This window comes from Nicotiana sylvestris, chromosome 3 (assembly GCF_000393655.2).
Source record: "Nicotiana sylvestris chromosome 3, ASM39365v2, whole genome shotgun sequence".
In the NCBI taxonomy this organism is placed as follows: Eukaryota; Viridiplantae; Streptophyta; class Magnoliopsida; order Solanales; family Solanaceae; genus Nicotiana; species Nicotiana sylvestris.
Window position 1 is genome coordinate 1,114,010 of NC_091059.1, and position 20,047 is coordinate 1,134,056.

At 41.1% G+C, this 20,047-nt stretch overlaps 1 protein-coding gene across 1 annotated transcript; it reads right to left on the bottom strand.

Moving 5' to 3' along the window:
• Positions 1-489: 489 nt before the first annotated feature.
• On the bottom strand, positions 490-19,801 carry LOC104241065 (uncharacterized). The gene is made up of 10 exons (XM_009795977.2): positions 19,581-19,801; positions 18,165-18,304; positions 10,313-10,457; positions 10,041-10,168; positions 9,520-9,591; positions 8,374-8,500; positions 8,181-8,305; positions 8,043-8,084; positions 2,279-2,491; positions 490-787 (listed from the first exon to the last, which is right to left on the bottom strand). The coding sequence occupies exons 1-10, from the start codon at positions 19,720-19,722 to the stop codon at positions 719-721; spliced, it is 1,203 nt and encodes a 400-aa protein (XP_009794279.1). The 5' UTR covers positions 19,723-19,801; the 3' UTR covers positions 490-718.
• Positions 19,802-20,047: the final 246 nt, after the last annotated feature.

The window sequence follows — 20,047 nt, forward strand, 5'->3', positions numbered from 1 at the left end:
GCTTATTCAAGTGGCAAAGGTTAAGGGACTGATGGCTTAGGTCTTCGAGCATGATGCATGGCTTAGGTCTTCGAGCCGTGCATCATGCGAATTAAGGTTGTATTTAAGTAGAAAGGCGTAGATTGGATGGGCCCATTATCCTCGAGCGTCGAAGAGCTTATTCAAGTGGCAAAGGTTAAGGGACTGATGGCTTAGGTCTTCGAGCCGTGCATCATGCGAATTAAGGTTGTATTTAAGTAGAAAGGCGTAGATTGGATAGGCCCATTATCCTCGAGCGTCGAAGAGCTTATTCAAGTGGCAAGGGTTAAGGGACTGATGGCTTAGGTCTTCGAGCATGATGCATGGCTTAGGTCTTCGAGTCGTGCATCATGCGAATTAAGGTTGTATTTAAGTAGAAAGGCGTAGATTGGATGGGCCCATTATCCTCGAGCGTCGAAGCCTGCAGTTGGTCCCAAGTCTTGGCCCCAAACAGATTTCTCGGACACAAAAGAGTATCAATCTCCTCATTATTATTCAGTGAATATCACATAAATAATCCCAGTAAAAACCGTCGTATAACTAGTATGTGAACCAAACGACCTCTAATAATTTATTTATCAGGATACTTGTGTGACAATACAAAGATAAATATGAAATGTAAAGAAACTACATTCCTCAATGGCAAGAAATGTAAACACAAGAATAATTCCCAGGCAATGTTTCTTCGTTACTAATTGGTTCAATTGACAATCTCTATTCCTGTAAAAGGTTCTCCTGCATGGAGTTGAAGAGCAACGTCCCCAACAACCTGTAATTCAACCATTTCCATATTAGAAGATTAATTTCGACAAGATGTTCTAACAAATAAACTTTAGCCTAAATTATTCTAGTTAAATGTATCAGGCAGAATGACAGCACTGTGTATGCTTTTCAGCCTACTGAAGAAGCATACGTCCGCAGAAACTCTAGGGGTGTGTTTGGTATGAAGGAAAATATTTTTTAGTTTTCCCATGTTAAGTTGGCTTAAGTGCTATGGAAAATATTTTCCTAATGAACTCATGTCCCTCCATTAATTCACTTACTTCCCTCCAATTGCGAAGGAAATGAGTTCGTTAGGAAAATATTTTCCAAAACTCTCTTTCAACCTTTCCACCCCGACTGTCACTCCCCCAATCCACGCCCTCGCCAACCTGAGCCCTCAGACCCCAACCTACCACCTTACACCTTGACCTCACCCTACACAGCCTCGAACCACCCCCACCCCAACACCCCCACCCAACCTCCAACCCTACACCCCGGCCTACCTCCCTCTCCCTAGCAACCCCCAACCAACCGACCCTCGACCCCCCTTCCCCCGCCTCGTCCCACCCGTTCCCTCTGCCACCGGCCTATCAACTCCTGCCACCCCTCCACCGCCCAACCAAGACTTCGCGGCACGAAACATGAAGGTTGAGGGCCAAGTGTCGGGTATGGGGGTCAGGGACCGGGGTCAAGTTCGGGGTCGGGTGTTGATGTCCAGGGTCCGGGATTATAATATTTGTCTAAATTATATTAAAATGCTCTTGGGACAATATTTTTTCCTTACTAACCAAACACCCTCCGGGATAGGGGTAAGGTCTGCGACTCTGCGTATACTCTACTCTCCCCAGACCCCACTAGTGAGATTCTACTAGGTTGTTGTAACCAAACACCAAAAAATAAGTAAAAAAATCACTTGTCTTCCAGAAAAACATTTTCCGTGGAAAACATTTTCCATCATTACCAAACACACCCTAAGTCCGTAAATGGATACAAAAAGACTCTTTAAGAATAGCTTGGTTATTTGATGAGCTTGAGTAAACTAGAGAAATCTACGGATTTCAGTTTTTTTAGAAAGTCGCTTGCATGTACATATATAGGCTTGACAATGATATCTATTTGCCGAGATGTTTATACTATGTTACTTGTAATTTGTTTGTTCTACAAAAGTTCATCTAACAGAAAACACAGACACTTCGTAAACCTAACTTTCAGAAATATGAAAAGATATGTTATTAAAAATAAAAGGAGAGAGATCAGAGAAGGGCATGAACAAAACGTTTTAACATTTTAAACGTGGATCAAAACACAGACAAGCCAAAGGTTTTTTAGTAAGCGAACAATTTGAAACTAGTTTCCCACCAATGAAATGAAATTGGCCCGAATAGAGCAAAATATATAAAAAGGGATTCATATCCCGATCACAAATAGTTTGGAATTGAGGCATTGTTGATTTGATTGATTGAAACATGTCATCAAGATAGCTCAACTTAGGACTTACCTTGGCCATGTATCTGTAGGACTTTTCCGTAACACCAGCAACATGGGGTGTGATTATAACCTCTGGAAATTTAAGGATAGCATCATCAGGATCAAATGGTTCAGCCCAAGCAACATCAATTCCTAAACCGCCCAAATGTCCCGATTTGAGATGATTAAAAACAGCATCATAGTCCAAGAGACCACCTCGAGCAATATTAATCAGAATTGCACCCTGCAGCAAAAGAGTGTTGATTTATCTAGTGTGGATTTTTGCTTTCTTGCAGACACCACTCCCACTAACAGCTCCTCAGCAACACTATCATTCTCGCGAGTGAGATCCAATGTGGGATCTTTCTCTTTTTTTTTTTTTTTTTTTTGGGGGGGGGGGATAAAACCTTTGTTTGCACGTACACTGATATCAAGAACGACTACAATAAATTGGATTGGGAAACTTGATAGCTAGATGGTTGCTATGGTTCGTAGGATTGCCAGGTTCAAGAAGACATTCACCTTTTCCTGATCGGATAAAATGAAAGCCAGAGGCTTGTGTTATGTTAGCAGAAAAATACTCAACCATGATAGCCTAACCTCGAGCAGAATTACAGTAACATACACCGTGATGCACTAGCAACATATTCTCATCTCACATGATTTTGACTCTACAAGGAAAGCATCAGATTTTTCTCAAAATGTAGTGGTTGATGACACAGTGGATGAGAGAATACACTACACTAAATAACAAAAGTTTTCAAAACATAGAAAACTTCCTTTTACAAAGAAAACTCTTTCAAACAGTTTAGCCGTTTAAAACTGCAAAACGAACCCAACTTTGGATGGAACATGCCTAAATAATAGGATAAGAAAGTGAAATGCCAAATAATGAGAATGCATCTCACTTAAGATACATCATTTGTGAATGTCTCATTAGCAATTAATATATTATGGGATTGCAAGTACGCAGCAAAGATGAGTGAGCTCTGAAGGACAGAACTCTTCTGGTATATGAACTGCAATTGTGGATATATAAGTTGTGTGTTGTCATGGGCGGCTTTCCAGCCATGCCCCATAACCCCTTGGACGCGCCCCATGGCATCCTCGCAAGCCTCCCAATGCCTTGGACGGCCTCGTGGTCTTGGCCACGCCAAGTGACAAGCGTGTCTGTGCCTATGTTGCCTCATCAATCGCCCTCACCAAAGCCCAGCCACAAGCAGATGCCAACAACGCCACGGGCGCAGAGTCTAATGCTAAAGACAAGGTTGTCGCCAACGGACCTACTGCTACCTTGTAGGAACCTAAGTCCATTATATTGTAAATATAGAGTAATTTTATTTCCTATATTTCCATTATGTCTCTCTAGTTTAGTTATGTCAAATCCTATAACTTTGGTTTATTTTTTCTAAGCGTTATTAGGGGGATCAAGTAATCAAACTTTCAAGCAAGCAAACAATTCTCTGTACTGGTGTCTCTCCCCCTCGACACCGTGTTGTATTTCTGTAATAGCTTTTATTAATGCAATCAAGCTTTTTTTCATTCTCATTCTCTTTTCTGTTCTCTCAATTGCTCTTGACATTGGTTTTCCCATGCGGAACTGACAGTCTCGTCAAGCGTACGGAGGGGACCCCAGTTGGCGGATTGTAATTCTGAGATTCCTTGGAAGGGCGATATAAGGCTAAGCAACCGATGTATGTGTGATTACTATCTGCCAACTGGAGTCCCCTTCGTACGCTAGACGAGATTGTCAATGTCGTACAGGAAAATCAATATCAAGAGCAATTGAGAGAACAAAAAAGAGAATGAGAATGAAAGAAAGCTTGATTGCATTAAGGAAAGCCATTACAAAAAAGCAGCGCGGTGTCGAGGGGGAGAGACACCAATACAGAGAATTGTTTGTTTGCTTGGAAGTTTGACTACTTGATCCCCCTAATAATGCTTAAAAAAAATAAACCAAAGTTACAGGACCTGACATAACTAAGCTAGAAAGACGTAATGGAAATACAAGTAAAACTACTTTATATTTACAATAAAAAGGACTTAGATATCTACAAGGTATAAGCAAGTCCGTTAGCGGCAACCTTGTCTTTAGCATCAGAGTCTGCGTGTGCGACGTTGTTGGCATCTGCCTGGGGCTGGGCGCTGGCGAGGGTTATCGGTGGGGCGACATAAGCCCAGGAGCACTTGTCACTTGGCACGGCCGAGGCCACGGGACCGTGCATGGCGTTAGGCGTTGCGAGGCTTGCCAGGACGCCATGGGGCGGGTCCAAGGGGTATGGCTGGAAAGCCGTCAATGACATTCTCCTCCACCTGAGTAGGCGACATCCTCGGCGCCTTACTTGCAAGATAATCATCGATCAGGCTTTGAGGTTTATTCCCCTCTCTTCTGTATCACAGCCCTGCCATTTCATCAAGAACTCTTGGTGATATTTTCTTGAAGCATGAATCACTCGATTATCGAGAATAGCTTCTGCACGCCTTTTCTCGATTGAATTCGGACCTCGAATACTGTGTATTGTGAGTTGGCTCTGTGATGGATCATCCATGTCTTCCCGAAAAGGTTTCAAAAGGCTGACTAGATGAATCTTACACCAGGCTGGGGTATCTACCCGGTATGCAACTTTCCCAATGCGCTTCTCAATAGACAATGGTCCAATGTACTTTTGTAATAGGCGGGGGTCATGGACCCCTTCAAACAAGTATCGCTTTGAGATTTTCACCATCAGTGTCTCCTACTTGATATTCAACAAAGCGACGATTTTGATCAGCATGCTTTTTCATCCGCTCTTGGGCTTTGACAAGATAGCCCGCACTATCTCTAAATTTCGCTTCCATTCCTTCAAGAAGCTAGCAGCTCGAGGAGATTTCGACATGTTTGGGGCATTCATAGTGTGTGGGAGTAGGGGTTGTTGTCTGGTAACAATTTCAAAAGCGCTTCTGTTTGTGCTAGAGCTCTTTTATGAATTGAAACACAGTTGAGCAGCATCCAGAAGCTTCACCCAATTCTTCTGCGATCCGATAACAAAATGGCGGACCTTGGGCAATTGTAAGATCTCCGACCTTGGGCAATTCGCTGATGTGACACGCTTTACCAAGGTCTCTTTGGAACAGGCAATGGCTCCAAAAGTCCCGCTTGTGTCAAACGGTCTGACGTGTCTTTCTGGCATACTAGGCAAGTCTTCACATACTGAGCAACATCATCAGCCATTTGAGGCCAATAATAAGCACGACGTAACAACGCCATGGTGCGTTCTTCATCTGGGTAGCCGGGGTACAAAGTATCATGGCATTCCATTAGACGAGTTCTTCGCAGATCTCCTACTTTAGGAACATAAAGTCGGTTCCTTTTCACCTTCAGGAACCCATTTTCCATGTACAATCGGCGACTCTTGCCTTGTCCAACCAAATACTGTGCAGCAGAATCCTTGGTGAGCAGATCCCGTATCTGATCTTTTATAGTGGGGGCCACTTCGCTCTCCTTTAGGGTGGCAAGTAGGCACACTGATGCTAGGTCAGCCCTCCGACTAAGTGCATCAGCAACTTGGTTCGTCTTCCCACTTCGGTACTCTAGGTTGAAGTGAAATTTTGCTAGGAGCTCCTGCCATTTGGCTTGTCGGCCATTCAGCTTTGGCTTGGGTAACGAAATGACTAACAGTCGTGTTGTCCGTCTTGACGACGAACGGGGTTCCTAACAGATAGTGCCCCTCCAAAGGCGTAAGCAGTAGATGACAACCAATAATTCTTTTTGGTGGGCGGCGTATCGCCGTTCTGCATCCTTTAACTTCCGGCTTTCATACACAATTGGATGCCCCTCTTATAGCAAGACTCCACCCAAAGCATAATCAGAGGCATCCGTTTGTACTTCAAATGGCTTGGCCAAATCAGGAAGGGCCATGATGAGACTACTAGACATAGCCGATTTCAATGCTTTGAAGGCTTTCGTTCACCTGGGACCCCAATCCCATGGCGTGACTTTCTTTAGGAGTTCTGTCAGCGGCACTGCAATGAGAGAGTAATTTTTTACAAACCGCTGGTAGAAGTTGCAGAGGGCAAGGAACGCCCTCAAGTCGTGTATATCCTTCGGCGGCAGCCAATCTATGACAGCTTGAATTTTCTATTTGGTCCATCTTGATTCGCCTTTCCTCGATGACATGTCCGAGGAAGTCAATATGTTCTTGGGCAAAGGAGCACTTGGATAGCTTTACATATAATTTGTGCTCCCGCGGCCGGGCTAGGACCTTCCGCAGGTGTTCCTCCAATATTTTGCTATATACCACAATGTCGTCCAAGTAGACCACTATGAATTCGTCAATGTACTCTCGGAAGACTTGGTTCATCACGGTGCAAAATGTGGCTGGAGCATTAGTCAAGCCGAATGGCATGACTAAGAAGTCGTACGACCCATATCTTGCCACACAGGTCGTCTTGTTTTCGTTTCCCTCAGCAATCTGGATTTGCCAGTAACCTGTCTTCAGGTCTATTTTGGTGAACACTATAGCACCACCCAGCCTATTGAACACGTCTACCATTAGCGGGATAAGGTACTTGTTCTTCATGGTGATTTTATTTAGGGCCCAATAATCCACACAGAGTCCTAGGGTGCCATCCTGTTTCTTTTGGAATAGCACAAGGGACCCATAATAGGACTTGAAGGGCACAATGATCCCCGTGTGCAACATTTCCATCAACTGTCTCCGAAACTCGGCGAGTTTGGGTTGTGACATTCTGTAAGGTGCCCGGGCGGGTGCCTTAGCACCCGGCATCAACTCAATCTGTCCACAGTGCGCCTAGGCGGGAGTCGCTTTGGCATGTCCTATGGCATGACTTCTTCAAACTCCTTTAGCAGCTCCTTCACGGGAGAAGGAATGGGACCCGAAGAGCGTTCAATATCTTCAATACAGAGGGTAGCCAGGAACGTAGGTTCATGTCTTTTGACTCCCTTCTTCAACTGCAAGGCCGAGATGTTCTCCGCGGCTATCTTTATGGTTGTGCATGGGATAATGCGGGGCTTGGCCCCGTTGGCTCCCATCATCAGTAGCATATCTACATAAGGTATAGGAATGGTGTTGGTTTGCCTCATGAATTCCAATCCAACTATCAGCTCGAAGTCATTTATGATCATCACACGGAAGTTGGATTTTCCTTCATAATTCACTGGCATTCCTTTGGCTATTCCACCCACTAGCTGAGGCGGTGAGTTGATAGCCTCGACACAACCTCTGCCCTTTCCCATAACTAGACCAAGGCGCTCTACCTGACAGTAACCATGCATTAGCAATACATATATATGCACAGCTATTAAACCAACTCTTAATACACAATGTATAAATGTCAATTTGAAAATTGAGAGAGGCACAAACATATGCACATGTACACTCTATAATTGGATGATATACTAAGAACCTATATGACTTAGTGAAAATGACAAAGGTAGCATTTGTTGACTGAAATATTATGTAACTTAATAGCTCCAACAATTTTCCTATATCTTGCATCAATATAGTTTCATAACCATAGCTGTTAATATCAAGCATTTAATCAGAGCTAGTGCGCTGACTTGCATTGTGCAAGAAATAATGGGATAAATCATAAATGTCCTAGAACACAATCAAATGACTTATGAAAAAGAAAAAGGGATGCCAGTATTTTTTCCTGCCAAACTGAGGTAATCTGACAGTCTCTTCACTGATTCCCACCGTGAGAGAATAGAATAATAATACAGCTCCAAACCCCCACCCCCCCCTGTTTCTGGAAAGAGATGTCCACTTAGCAAAGTGAGGAAGAACGCAAACCTTTTTCATGACAGATATAAAATCATTGTTCACGATGCCAGCCTGCAAGTGACCAGCATATCTTTAAGTATAAGCTTGACAAAAAATATTGATAAAGCACATGATTGTGTAACCAGTCAATAAGAAAGGGGGTCTTACAGTTTCTTTGTTCATAACTAAACAACATACAACAATATCAGCTTTGCTGGCAAACTTCAAGATATCATCATGGTTTCCCCTCTCATCAACCAGGTCATCATAGCTACCATTTTCAGCAGATGGTGCTGGAAAGATAGCACGCATAGTAATATCAACATTTTAGAAATAAATAGAATTCACAAGATTTTCTTACCCTCAGATTTGCTTGAGTCCCGAGCATGCCTGGACCAACTCCGTTTGGTAGCAAGTATTTTCACGTCAAATGGACGTAGACGCTTTGCCAAATGTATCCCGATATTGCCAAACCCCATGATAAACACCTATGTGATGATGCAGAAAATATCTAAGACGTCGTCAAAGTGCAACTCTTGCACAAGTTTTTAGCCATGAAATATATTCAAGCCCACAACAATGCCATAAAAGTCTCCATTTGTGATATTACAGAGACTATTAGGCCAATTTATTCATCCAATAGAATTTCCACTTGATGGTAGCAAATTTGAATATGCACTATGAGTTTGCCCCGTAAGAAGGATGAAGGTGAAGTTCTGATTAGGCAGGATTCTGGAACCTTTTTTTATTGGATAAGTAGGCAGGATTCTGGAACCTAAACAATTCAGATATACAGGCTCACTCTTCCTGAAAAAATGACATGATAGATGAAGGTGCAACGCATAGAATCGAATATGATTGGTTCAAATGGAGGAGTGTTACAATGGTGCTATGCAATAGGAAGATACCTACAAAATGAAATACAAGTTTTATAGGTTTATAGTACAAAAAAAGTTAGCTACATCTCTTTCCTTCTTTTTTCCCTTTTGATGAGGAAGTTAGCAACATTTCTAAAATTAACGGCTCAAGTTTTATTAATTAATACCACTATTATCTTTCTAAGTACCAAATTTTAGATACTTGTATAAGATACCCGTATGCAAAAAATTGTGAAATAGAAAAAGTTTGAACACCATATAGGTACTTAATCCTAAGACCATCCTGGGCCTCTTATACCATCATCACAGCCATTATTATATATATGCAACTTAATTTTAGCATCGTCACTTCATATTACTATATATATATATATACCCATTTACCTTAATAATAAGCTAATTGTCAAGTAAACATGTTTGAATGAAGCATTTGTAACTACTGTATACAAATTAGTTGATTCTATCGAGCGTACCTTTCTATTTAGTTCAAAAGTTTTAAGCACTTTTATATCTTGCAACGGTATAAAAACAAAAACAAGAGGTGAGATGAAAATGGGAACAAAAACACATCTAGAGCGCTCCAAATGCCAGATAACAGATAAATAGGAGTAACAAAAAGTGAAACTCACCGTTTTCCCTTCCAGGTTGTCACCAATTGGCTCCCCTAGCTTTTTCTGCTCCACAGAAATTTTCAGTTGATGCTGCAGCATTTGAGGAATACAGGTGAAAAGGGAAAACAGAGTAGCTTATATGAGAACAAATGGTACTCCGTAGTACTCATATACATTAGCTATACGTATATACTTTCACTTCTAGAACCAGAAAGATGAATTAGCAAGCACAATTAGGTACTCACACCCCACTTTTTGGACCACTAAATTAAATTCACTTCATATATCATGAGATTCCAGGTTGTCTTATCCATCCCATTGAGTTCATTTTCATTAGCAATATAAACAAGTTTCAAGCAGACAAGTACTAATGAACAGATTGCCGACCAAGCTGCAGTAATTATTCTTACAAATGGCGATTATACATTCAAAATTATCAACTTTATGGAGAAAGAAAATAAAAATTTATCCTACATGTTTATCCTCAAAGAGTTCAGAAGAAGTAAAGCCTTTTATTTATAAGCTTAGAATCTACCAACTTGCTTACGCAGGAGGCCCAAAATGAGATATATGGCCATTTCAGCACATGAAGCAGCATTTCCAGTTGCACCACCTGGAATTCTGGCAACTTTAATGCCATGCTCTGTAGCAGCATTAATGTCAACACCTGCATAACATCAAATATTTAGGCAATTGGAAACCTCAAAATATGTTCATTAGAATGAACCAGCTGCCAAAATAATATCAAGATAAAAGAACGAAACAAAACAAAAGGCAAAAGGCAAAAAGACAGACTAAAAAGATAGTTGACCTTCTAGCCCAACTCCAAATTGCATTATGAGTTTCATGCTCTTTGCACGAGAGAGGACATCGGAGTTCATCCGGAAGCTTTTAACCACGCAAATTTCATAGTCACCAATCACAGCAGGCACATTTTCAAGTGGAACATCATCAACCTACAAAGGAGGCATATAATCATCAATGAAGATTAGTTTAATCACTTGTAAGTTGGACCGTTTTAAGAAGACCTTACGAGGAGGTATTCTCAGATTCCACTCAAAGAATTGAAGAGAAGGAGCTGTAGCTTTTTCTATAAGTAATTTTTAGCTGTAAGTAAAGGAACAAACACTGCAAATCAAATATTAAATGGAAGAGAAGATAAAAACAAACTAACTTTAAAGATTGCAAGTTTTGTAGTTACGTAGCATTTTATTATGTACAAAGTTTGCACAATCATAATTAGCAGCTCTTAGTATATTCAGAAAGTAACAAAGATACCTCTAAACAATTTTGTCTCTGTTTCCTTTTTCTTTTGATAATTGAAAAGTAGTTTTATAAATGTCACAATATACATGTATTATATAATAATATGTAAATCCATTACTGTATTTGATAAGTGTATGTACAGTCGTTTACTAAACATACAAAAAATCTATGCAAACTGGAATATGCTTATCACCTCAGAAATACAAATGAAATAAAAAGGTATACTCAACTTTGAGATGAATTTCCAATTTTCTCTAAGGTTCTACTATCCTTTCTCTCCAAAATGTCCAAATATTACACAGGTGAGTTGTCTTCCAAATGTAATTTCCCTTGCCTTCATGCTTCTAAAAAGTCGTGTTTCTTGACTGCTTTATCTTTCCCATTTGTCTTATGTAAGCACTTCAAGTGAAAAACATAGAGAATTTTATTTCTCCCTGGAATTGTGACCTAGTGTCGCACATACCAGCAATTCCTGTTGTGGCTCAAGTTCCTTGTTCATTGTCAACTTTTCCACCCATATCAAATCAACTGTTTGCCTCTTCAGTTGAGTTCTATGAAAATAGTGTCTACTTTTTCTAAAGAGGAAACCTTTAGTGCACATTTTTTTGATAACTGAGAATTTCCCTAGGACCAGTGGTGCACGGTTCAAACCTTGGTAGATAATGGATCTGCCCCTCTACCCTTCTCCACTTAAATACCAAGCTTTTGTATGTGGCAGGGTTCGAACCCGTGACATAAGCCTAACCCACACAACACGTGCTCTTATCATTAGACCAAAGCCCTGGGGCTAGAAACTTTTAGGGCACATTATAACAGAAAACACTGCATGGAACTCATATTTACTCTTCCCAATTAATTTTTCACTCCATATTTCTATACCAACAACGTAAGCAGCATACATTTTACACAAGTAATACTAAAGGATACATTGTTTTCAACTCTTCCCTAAATAACCATGTGAAGTCTGGAAAAAAATTCATTTCAGACAAGAGTATGAAATAACTACCCTCAAAATAAAGGGTCAAAAAGAAATTTTTATTTTGCAAATCACCATCAAACGTCTATCTCTCTCCAAATAGCATTATCAAGTTTTTAAAGAAATCTAAGAAAATAAACAACAACAACAACAAACAACCCAGTGTAATCCCATAAATGGGGTCTGGGAGGATAGTGTGTACGCATACCTTACCCCTACCTTATAGAGATAGAGAGGTTGTTTCCGATACACCCTCGGCTCAAAGAACGGTGGAGATAAAGCAACCAAGTAACAAACAATAATAACAACGTAATATGCTAATGGCCGCGAATGAGGCAGCATGTAATAATAAAGAACCATGAATAAGAACAACAACAACATACCCAGTATAATCCCACATAGTAGGGTCTGGGGAGGGTAGTGTGTACGCAGACCTTACCCCTACCTTTGTGGAGGTAGAGAGGCGGTTTCCAATAGATCCTTGGCTCAGGTAAGCATAGGTACCACAATAATAACAAGAAACAATACGGGACTGTTAGTTTGATAGTTAAATATTAGTAAATAACCCTAATCCCATATGTATTAGGAGTAAGACATGTATTATATATAAATAGGGCTCATTGTATCATTGTCATAATTAATCAATAATATTTTCTCCCGTGCATTCTCACATGGTATCAGAGCTTCAGTGAGAAAATTATCGTTGTGCATTATTCCAGTGGCCTCCGGGAAGAAAGACCTCGTTGCCGTGCAATTTTCCGGCGACTTAAGAGGTTGTCCATAACAAAAAGCCACTTTTCTTCAGTGTTGTGCAAAAATCAACACCACCACGAAGTATATCGGCCTCCGACGACCACCCCATAAAAAATTCTCCGTCAGAAGACCCCCCACGCGCCGCCGGAAGAAATTTCTTGGCGAAGCTCCGACGCCCACGCGCTTGCTTTAGGACCGCTTGCTCTCCTCACAATTCCGAGTCTACCCATCTAGTTCAAATCAAAATCCGACCACTTTGAGTTTTTTCCGGCAAGCTACAGTGATTTTCTGGCGTGAACAGTGATCCCCAGAAAATTTCTGTTTTTTCCGGCACGATATTATAATGGCATTCGTATCGGAAACCTTTAACTCACAATCCGTTGGGTCCAATGCATTGAATCCCATCCAGATGGTTTCTTTACCGGATTATATTGAGTTCCTTCAGTACAAAGCACGTAAACATCCATTTTCAGGATTAGCCTTCGTTGTTCCAACAAATAGTAGCATGACTTGTGTCTCCCAATCTTCACCTGCTGAGTCTTGGGTCATTGATTCAGGTGCATCTGATCATATTTCTGGTAACAAATCTCTTTTCACTAGTATTTCATATTCTCAATCTCTTCCAACAGTCACAATGGCCCATGGGTCTCAAGCCATGGCAACTGCAATAGGTCAAGCAAGTCCACTTCCTTCCTTACTTTTAGACTCCGTTCTTTATGTTCCTGGTAGTCCTTTTAATCTCATAGTCGTTAGTCGCTTAGCCAAATCCCTTAAATCTGTTGTTTTATTTCTTGATGACCTTTTTTTATACAAGAACGCAGTACAGGGCGGATCATTGGTACCGGACGTGAATCAGATGGACTTTATTACCTTATCGTTGCAAAATCACATGGACTCGCATCTTGTCTTCCTCTAATAACTTGCCGCGTTACTGATTCACCAGATTTATTACATAAACGGTTAGGACATCCCAGTTTATCAAAACTTCAGAAAATGTACCTGCTTATCTCACTTGTCCACTCTAGAGTGTGAGTCATGTCAGCTCGGTAAGCATACCCGCTCCCATTTCCCGCGGCGTCTTGATAATCGAGCAAAGTCACCTTTTACTTTAGTCCATTCAGATGTTTGGGGTCCTAGTCGGGTCAGTTCTACCTTAGAATTCCGCTACTTTGTCAGTTTCATTGATGATTATTCAAGGTGCACTGGATATTTTTGATGAAAAATCGATCCGAGTTGTTTTCTATTTTTCAGACCTTCCACGTTGAAATTTAGAATCAATTTGGGGTTTCTATCCGCACATTTCGTAATGATAATACCCTAGAGTATTTGTCTTCCCCATTTCAGCAGTTTATGAACTCCCATGGGATTATTCATCAAACATCTTGTCTGTACACATCCCAACAAAATGGGGTAGCTGAAAGAAGGAATAGACATATTATTGAAACTGCTCGTACTTTACTCATACAATCTCATGTTCCGCTGCGTTTTTGGGGAGATGCAGTTCTTACATCTTGTTATCTTATTAATCGTATGTCATCTTCAGCTATCCAAAATCAAGTTTCATTCTCTGTCCTGTATCCCCACTTACCTTTGTTCTCTCTTCCACCCCGTGTCTTTGGGAGTACGTGCTTTGTTCATGACCTTACTCCAGGAAAAGATAAGTTAGCTCCTCGTGCTCTTAAGTGCATATTTCTGGGTTACTCGAGAACGCAAAAGGGATATCGATGTTATTCTCCGGACCTTCAGCGATTTCTTATGTCTGCTGATGTTACCTTCTTTGAAACTCAATCATACTTCACAGGTCCAGTTAATCACTTAGATATTTCTGAGGTGCCACCAGTTCCTTCTTTTGGAGATTCAGCCCCTATCTCCCATTCATCTTCTTCCATAGCTCCACCGCCTACAGTTCCAGTTGCAGCTCCACCACCTATAGCTCCAGTGCCACCACCTAGTCCAGTTTAACCTTCTACGGCTCCACCACTCCTAACTTATCATCGTCGTCCGCACCCAGCATCAGGCCCAACTGATTCACGTCCTGAACCTGACCCTGCTAATACTGCGGACTTGTCTCCTCTTAATCAACTGATTGCACTACGAAAAGGTATACGGTCCACATTTAATCTTAATCCTCATTATGTTGGTTTAAGTTACCATCGTCTCTCACCATCCCATTGTGCATTTGTGTCATCTTTGTCCTCTGTTTCCATCCCTAAGTCTACAAATGAAGCATTGTCTCATCCCGGATGGCGATAGGCTATGATTGACGAGATGTATGCTTTACATACGAGTGGTACTTGGGAGCTTGTTCCTCTTCCTTCGGGTGAATCGACTGTTGGTTGTCATTGGGTGTATGCGGTCAAAGTTGGTCCAGATGGCCAGGTTGATCGACTTAAGGCTCGTCTTGTTGCCAAAGGATATACTCAGATATTTGGACTCGATTACAGTGATATTTTCTCTCCCGTGGCTAAAATTGCATCAGTCCACCTTTTTCTATCCATGGTTGTTGTTCGCCATTGGCCTCTCTATCAGTTGGACATTAAGAATGCTTTTCTTCACGGTAACCTTGAGGATGAGGTTTATATGGAGCAACCACCTGGTTTTGTTGCTCAGGGGAGTCTAGTGGCCTTGTATGTCGGTTGCGTCGGTCCCTCTATGGTCTGAAGCAGTCTCCTCGAGCCTGGTTTGGTAAGTTTAGCACAGTTATTCAGGAGTTTGGCATGACTCGTAGTGAAGCTGATCACTCTGTATTTTATCGACATTCTGCTTCAAATCTCTATATTTATGTGGTCGTTTATGTTGACGATATTGTTATTATCGGCAATGATGGTATTAGTAAGTTGAAGCAACAACTTTTTCAGCACTTTCAGACTAAGGAACTGGGCAGATTAAAGTATTTTCTGGGTATTGGGGTCGCTCAGTCTAGCTCAGGTATTGTGATCTCACAACAGAAGTATGCTTTAGATATTCTTGAGGAGACAGGAATGACAGGTTGTAGACCTGTTGACACTCCGATGGATCCGAATTCTAAACTTCTGCCAGGACAGGGGGAGCCTCTTAGCGATCCTGCAAGATATAGGCAGTTGGTTGGTAAATTAAATTATCTCATAGTGACTAGACCTGACATTTCTTTTCCTGTGAGTGTTGTGAGTCAGTTTATGGATTCTCCCTATGATAGTCATTGGGATGCAGTTGTCCGCATTCTTCGGTATATAAAATCAGCTCCAGGCAAAGGTTTATTGTTTGAGGATCGAGTTCATGAGCAGATCGTTGGATACTCAGATGCTGATTCGGTAGGATCACCTTCTGATAGACGTTCTACGTCTGGATATTGTGTCTTAGTATGAGGAAATTTGGTGTCTTGGAAGAGCAAGAAACAGAATGTGGCTGCTCGGTCTAGTGCAGAAGCAAAATATCGAGCAATGGCTATGGCGACATGTGAGCTAATTTGTATCAAACAGTTGCTCAAGGAGTTGAAATTTGGTGAGATTAGTCAGATGGGACTTGTGTGTGATAATCAAGCTGCTCTTCATATTGCGTCAAATTCAGTGTTCCATGAGAGAACTAAACACATCGAGATTGACTGTCACTTTGTTAGAGAAAAGATACTCTCGGGAGATATTGCTACAAAATTTGTGAAGTCGAATGATCAACTTGTTGATATTTTCACCAAGTCCCTCATTGGTCCTCGTATTAGTTATATATGTAACAAGTTCGGTACATATGATTTATATGCACCAGCTTGAGGGGGAGTGTTAGTTTGATAGTTAAATAGTAGTAAATAACCCTAATCCCATATGTATTAGGAGTAGGACATATATTATATATAAATAGGGCTCATTGTATCATTGTCATAGCTAATCAATAATATTTTCTCTCGTGCATTCTCACAGGACAACACCGAAAAACCATGTAGAAGCAGGGAAAAAAACAGGTATTCAAATAAGTCTATTACCAACCAAATGCGAGAGTAACTACTAACACTACCGGTATGAATAATCTCGACTACCTAACCTACTATCCTAATCTTAGACCTTCACCTCTTCCTATCACGGGTCATGTCCTCGGTCAGCTGTAGCTACGCCATGTCATGCTTAATCAGCTCACCCCAACTCTTCTTCAGCCTACCTCTACCTCTCCTAAGGCCCTCCAATGTCAACTTTTCACACCTCCTTACCGGAGCGTCTGTACTTTTCCTCCTCACATGTCCAAACCATCTAAGCCGAGCTTCCCGCATATTGTCCTCAATAGGGGCCATACTCACCTTGTCCTGAATAACTTCATTCTGAATCCTATCTAATCTGGTGTGCCCGTACATCCATCTCAACATACTCATCTCTGCTACCTTCATCTTCTGGACGTGAGAGCTCTTGACTGGCTAACACTCAGCCCCATACAACATAGCTGGTCTGACCACCCCTCTATAAAACATACCTTTAAGTTTTGATAGTACCTTCTTGTCACATAAAACACCGGAAGCAAGTCTCCATTTCATCCATCCCGCCCCAATACAATGTGTGACATCTTCATCAATCTCCCCATCCCCCTGTATAATAGACCCAAGGTACTTAAAACTCCCCTTCCTAGGGATGACTTGTGAATCCAGCCTCACCTCCTAGTAAGCCCAGGAGGAACACACTATTATCTATCAACTTACAACCTTAATCCTCGACCTTCAAACCTTCCTATCGTGGGTCATATCCTCAGTAAGCTGAAGCAATGACATGTCCTACCTAAATACCTCTCCCCAATACTTCTTAAGCCTACCCCTTCCCTTCCTCAGACCCGCCATAGACAACCTTTCACACCTCCTGACCGGAGCATCTATACCTCTCCTCTTCACATGCCTGAACCATCTCAGCCTCGATTCCCGCAACTTGTCCTCCACAGATGCCACTCCTACCTTGTCCCTAATAGCTTCATTCCTAATCATGTCTTTCCTGGTATGCCCACACATCCATCTCAACATCCTCATTTCAGCTACTTTCATCTTCTGGACATGGAACTTCTTGACAGGCCAGCACTCAGCCCTATACAACATAGTCGGTCTAACCACCACTCTGTAGAACTTGCCCTTAAGTCCAGGTGGCACATTCTTATCACACAAAACGTCGGATGCGAGCCTCCATCTCATCCACCACGCTTTAATACGATGAGTAACATATTCGTCAATCTCCTTGTTGCCTTGAGTAATAGACCCAAGATACTTGAAACTATCTCTTTTGGGGATGACTTGAGTACCAATCTTCACTTCCACTTCTTCTTCATGCATCCCATCACTTAACTTGCACTCCAAGACTCCAAGTACTCAGTTTTTGACCTACTCAACTTGAAACCTTTAGACTCCCGCGTCTGTCTCCAAACTTCCACCTAGTGTTAACTCTGCCTCGTGTCTCGTCAATCAAAACTATGTCATTAGCAAATAGCATACACCACGGCACCTCCCCTTGTATGTGTCGCATCAGCACATAGTTATGCAATTGCTTTTCAACCACTCATCAAGATTCCTTTGTTGCTTTATGAACCTCCTGGCCAACAAGATTTTAATTCAACCTGTCTTGCTTTTTCCCTATGGATGCCTGAAGAGTCACATTTGCTTGAATAACTTTGAATTGGAGTCAATATTATGTCTCATGCAAAGAAGAAATAAGTAAAAGCAAGAAAGTAATACCTGTACAAATGGATAGCCTTGCAAATATTCTCTTGTATAATTGTGAGAAGCAGGAAAGTGAGGCCCACAAAAAAGAACACGGGTAACGTGACTGCTACTATTATCACCCATTTTCTGAACCTCTGGCGATGCGTTTGCACCTAAATGAATAGGCAAATGCAAGTATAAATATATTTCGCTCTATATCCATAGTACATCTGAGATTGAATATTATACACATTGTTTGAAAAAACACATTATTATCCTAGCAGCATATTGTAATCAATCCCTTTCCAATAACTGGAAGGACATTGTAAAAGAGAGGGAAGGTAAAAAATCCTATCAAAGCATGTATACACGTCATGATATACAAGAGAATGGAGACAGAATGTGATCAAGTCATATGCTTGTTCAAGAGCAAAGACTGAGATCAAAGTATAGATCTCACAGATTGCTTCAACTAACTGTGTATTCCACAATGACAAACGAAACGGTTACACCAACATGCCATAGACTCAATTGCACTTTTTGTTTCCTAGGCTATTGTTTTAATCTCTCTCGTCAGTTTTTCTATGTTATGGCATTTCCGATTAATCTGTATTTATGCATCTTTGATCTACATGGAAATGTAATATTCCACATAATAATTTCAATAAAACTAGTGAGACTTGTGTCCTACTTATAGACTTTCTTACATCACAACTCTATAGATAAAGAAGATCTTATTAAACGAGAACCAGAAACCTAAGGAGACAGGATTTTCTCATTCAACCAGAGACTTAAAAAAGAACCATCAAAAGTTTAGAAAAAAGAGCCCTTTAGTCTAATTGATTAGATAGTAAGCCATGACTGAATCCTTGTGTCTTGCTTTCTGTTTATACAACACATCTCCTGCCCCCAAGGCTTTGGTCTAGTGATAAGAGTACAACATGTGATATATGGGTTAGGTGATGTCACCAGTTCGGACCTGCCACAGACAAAAGCCCGTATTTAAGTGAAGAAGAATAAAGGGGTAAGTCCATTATCCACAGAGTTTTGAACGGTGGATCATCCAAAAAAAAGAGAGAGAAGAAAGTGACACTCTTAAACATCTTCCAGAACCACAGACTCCCTTCCATTGCCAACCGAAAAAAAGGCAGTCCGATACACTAAGCTACCAATATGTTGTTTCGACGGCTCGAACCAACCTCCTCGTTACATGAAACGACGACTTTACCGGTTACTTCACTTCCAACCAAAAATGAAAGACTAATAAATCATGCAAAACCAGTTGGACCAACGGGAAAAGTCCATCATACAACCAAAACAACAAGTTCAATCAAGAAAACACAAAAGTTCCTCCAAGAATATGAACAGAAACCATTTGGGCAGAAATTTAAACAAAAAAGAAAAACAAAAGATTGTGAATTTGTGAGTATTCTGGAAATGGGGGAATACCAGCTTGAGCTACGAAACAGTGTTTCTGCTGCTGCAGCTTAATACAAGTGTTACCAAGAACCTCGGAAGTCAGCAGTGATTTTGTCCACGTTTTGCAGACCTTTAAAACTAATGCAGAGGTGGTCTTACGGTAGTAGTACATCTATGGAGAGAGAGAGAGGAGATCATCAGACTACCAGAGATTAGAAAAATGTACTCCAATTATGATGGGATTTAGGTTGATTTTGAAATGCCAGGTCTAAATAGCTCTGTATAATGAAGGATGGTACTTTTGGCTTGACGGCTGGTACATGTTCTTCTTTGTCTTTTTTGCATTTCTTTCCATGGGATGGGAGTAATTGTTTAGGCTTTAAATATAAATTGACACCTCTACCTGAATATTAAGGGCATACATTTGTATACCTAAAATCCCCCCTTAAATTATTTATTTTTTGTAAGTTTAATGCTTTAAACTATGAGGTGATACT

Bases quoted from the DNA above. Each gene is read 5' to 3' on its own strand.
- LOC104241065 (XM_009795977.2), bottom strand. From the start codon at position 19,722: ATGTACTACTACCGTAAGACCACCTCTGCATTAGTTTTAAAGGTCTGC. The intron at 10,458-18,164 runs GTATTACTTTCT...CCTCCTTTGTAG, and splicing joins AAGGCTATCCATTTGTACAG to GTTGATGATGTTCCACTTGA. The intron at 788-2,278 runs GTAAGTCCTAAG...GTTGAATTACAG, and splicing joins CCTACAGATACATGGCCAAG to GTTGTTGGGGACGTTGCTCT.